This window comes from Charadrius vociferus, unplaced genomic scaffold, assembly GCF_000708025.1.
Source record: "Charadrius vociferus isolate BGI_N301 unplaced genomic scaffold, ASM70802v2 scaffold411, whole genome shotgun sequence".
In the NCBI taxonomy this organism is placed as follows: Eukaryota; Metazoa; Chordata; class Aves; order Charadriiformes; family Charadriidae; genus Charadrius; species Charadrius vociferus.
Genome location: NW_009646935.1, coordinates 4,152,898 through 4,153,935, shown reverse-complemented (window position 1 = coordinate 4,153,935; position 1,038 = coordinate 4,152,898). Strand labels below are relative to the sequence as shown.

General features: G+C 56.0%; 1 protein-coding gene across 1 annotated transcript in view; it reads right to left on the bottom strand.

The window, feature by feature from the left end:
• Positions 1-1,038, bottom strand: part of MRPL2 (mitochondrial ribosomal protein L2) — a 4,993-nt gene that overhangs the window by 2,374 nt on the left and 1,581 nt on the right. Inside the window, exon 4 of the mRNA XM_009894874.1 lies at positions 721-941. Coding sequence (XP_009893176.1) covers positions 721-941 — 221 coding nt within the window. The remainder of the gene's footprint in view (positions 1-720; positions 942-1,038) is intronic.

Below are 1,038 nucleotides of genomic sequence, written 5' to 3'. Positions count from 1 at the left end.
CTGCCTCACCGCCAGGGACGGCGGGCAGAGGCCGGGAGCCCCCGAGGGAGGCAAGCGTGCGTTTGTGACAAGGGTGGGACAGCCTGAAGTCACCGTCATGGCTGTTTCCAGGGTGCTGTGGGCGCAGACTGCGGGATTCTCGACTCTATAATTAGGCGGTGTCCTCACTACCAGGAATGGCTTTCAGCATAAGATAAATAATACGTGTTTGCACTCCTGCTATGTAACTTGCATTTTTATTTTAACTGTGCTGTAGCCACGTGTATCCTATTGCCAGGCAGGTTTGCCCTCCACAACTAGGGAATGGAGGGGAAAAGAGTGAGATGCTTCAGTGAAGAAGCGCGCGTTGCGAGATGAGGCAAGAGAGAGCTTGTGTGTCAACATGGCTGGGCTCCCTCCTGGGACACCTGAAGCCCTTCTCCCTCTGGGGGAAGCTGTGCGGAGGGGCGGGAATCCCAGTGAGGCTCAGGCTTGGGCAGATGTAGGTAGTTGGGGGACAACATGCCTCCAGAGGCTCACGAAACATTCTAGAGAGCACTAATATCCAGGTCTGAGGTGGAACAGAACCACAACTGTGCAGGTTGTGTGTTACCATGGATGGGATGGTCGTAGCAAGTGGATTATTGCTACGCTGGATGCTGTGGCATTTGTCTTCCCTCTGCATAAAGCATCTAGAGATCGAACGAACGCTTCCAGGCAGTGCCTGGCCCAGCTCCGCACTGCGCAGTGCTGACACAGTAGGACTCCCAGCAATCTTGTCCTGTATCTGGCCGTTTTTGTGGGCACAGCAGTAGCGATAGCATAGCTGGAGGGTTCTCTGCAGCTCCACCTGCTTGGCTTTAGGGGCTGGGATGGCGTCAGCGGTGGGGACGAAGATAAGGGCGATCCCAAACGGGATGTAAAACCTCTTGGCACAAGATCGAGTGTAGGATGGAGCGGATCTAGCTGGGTGTAGGGCAGAGGTGGGTGACTGTCCATCCGAGCAGGAGCCTGATGGTGGGGTAGAGCCACTCGGGTAGCGTGCAGCGGCAGCCTGGA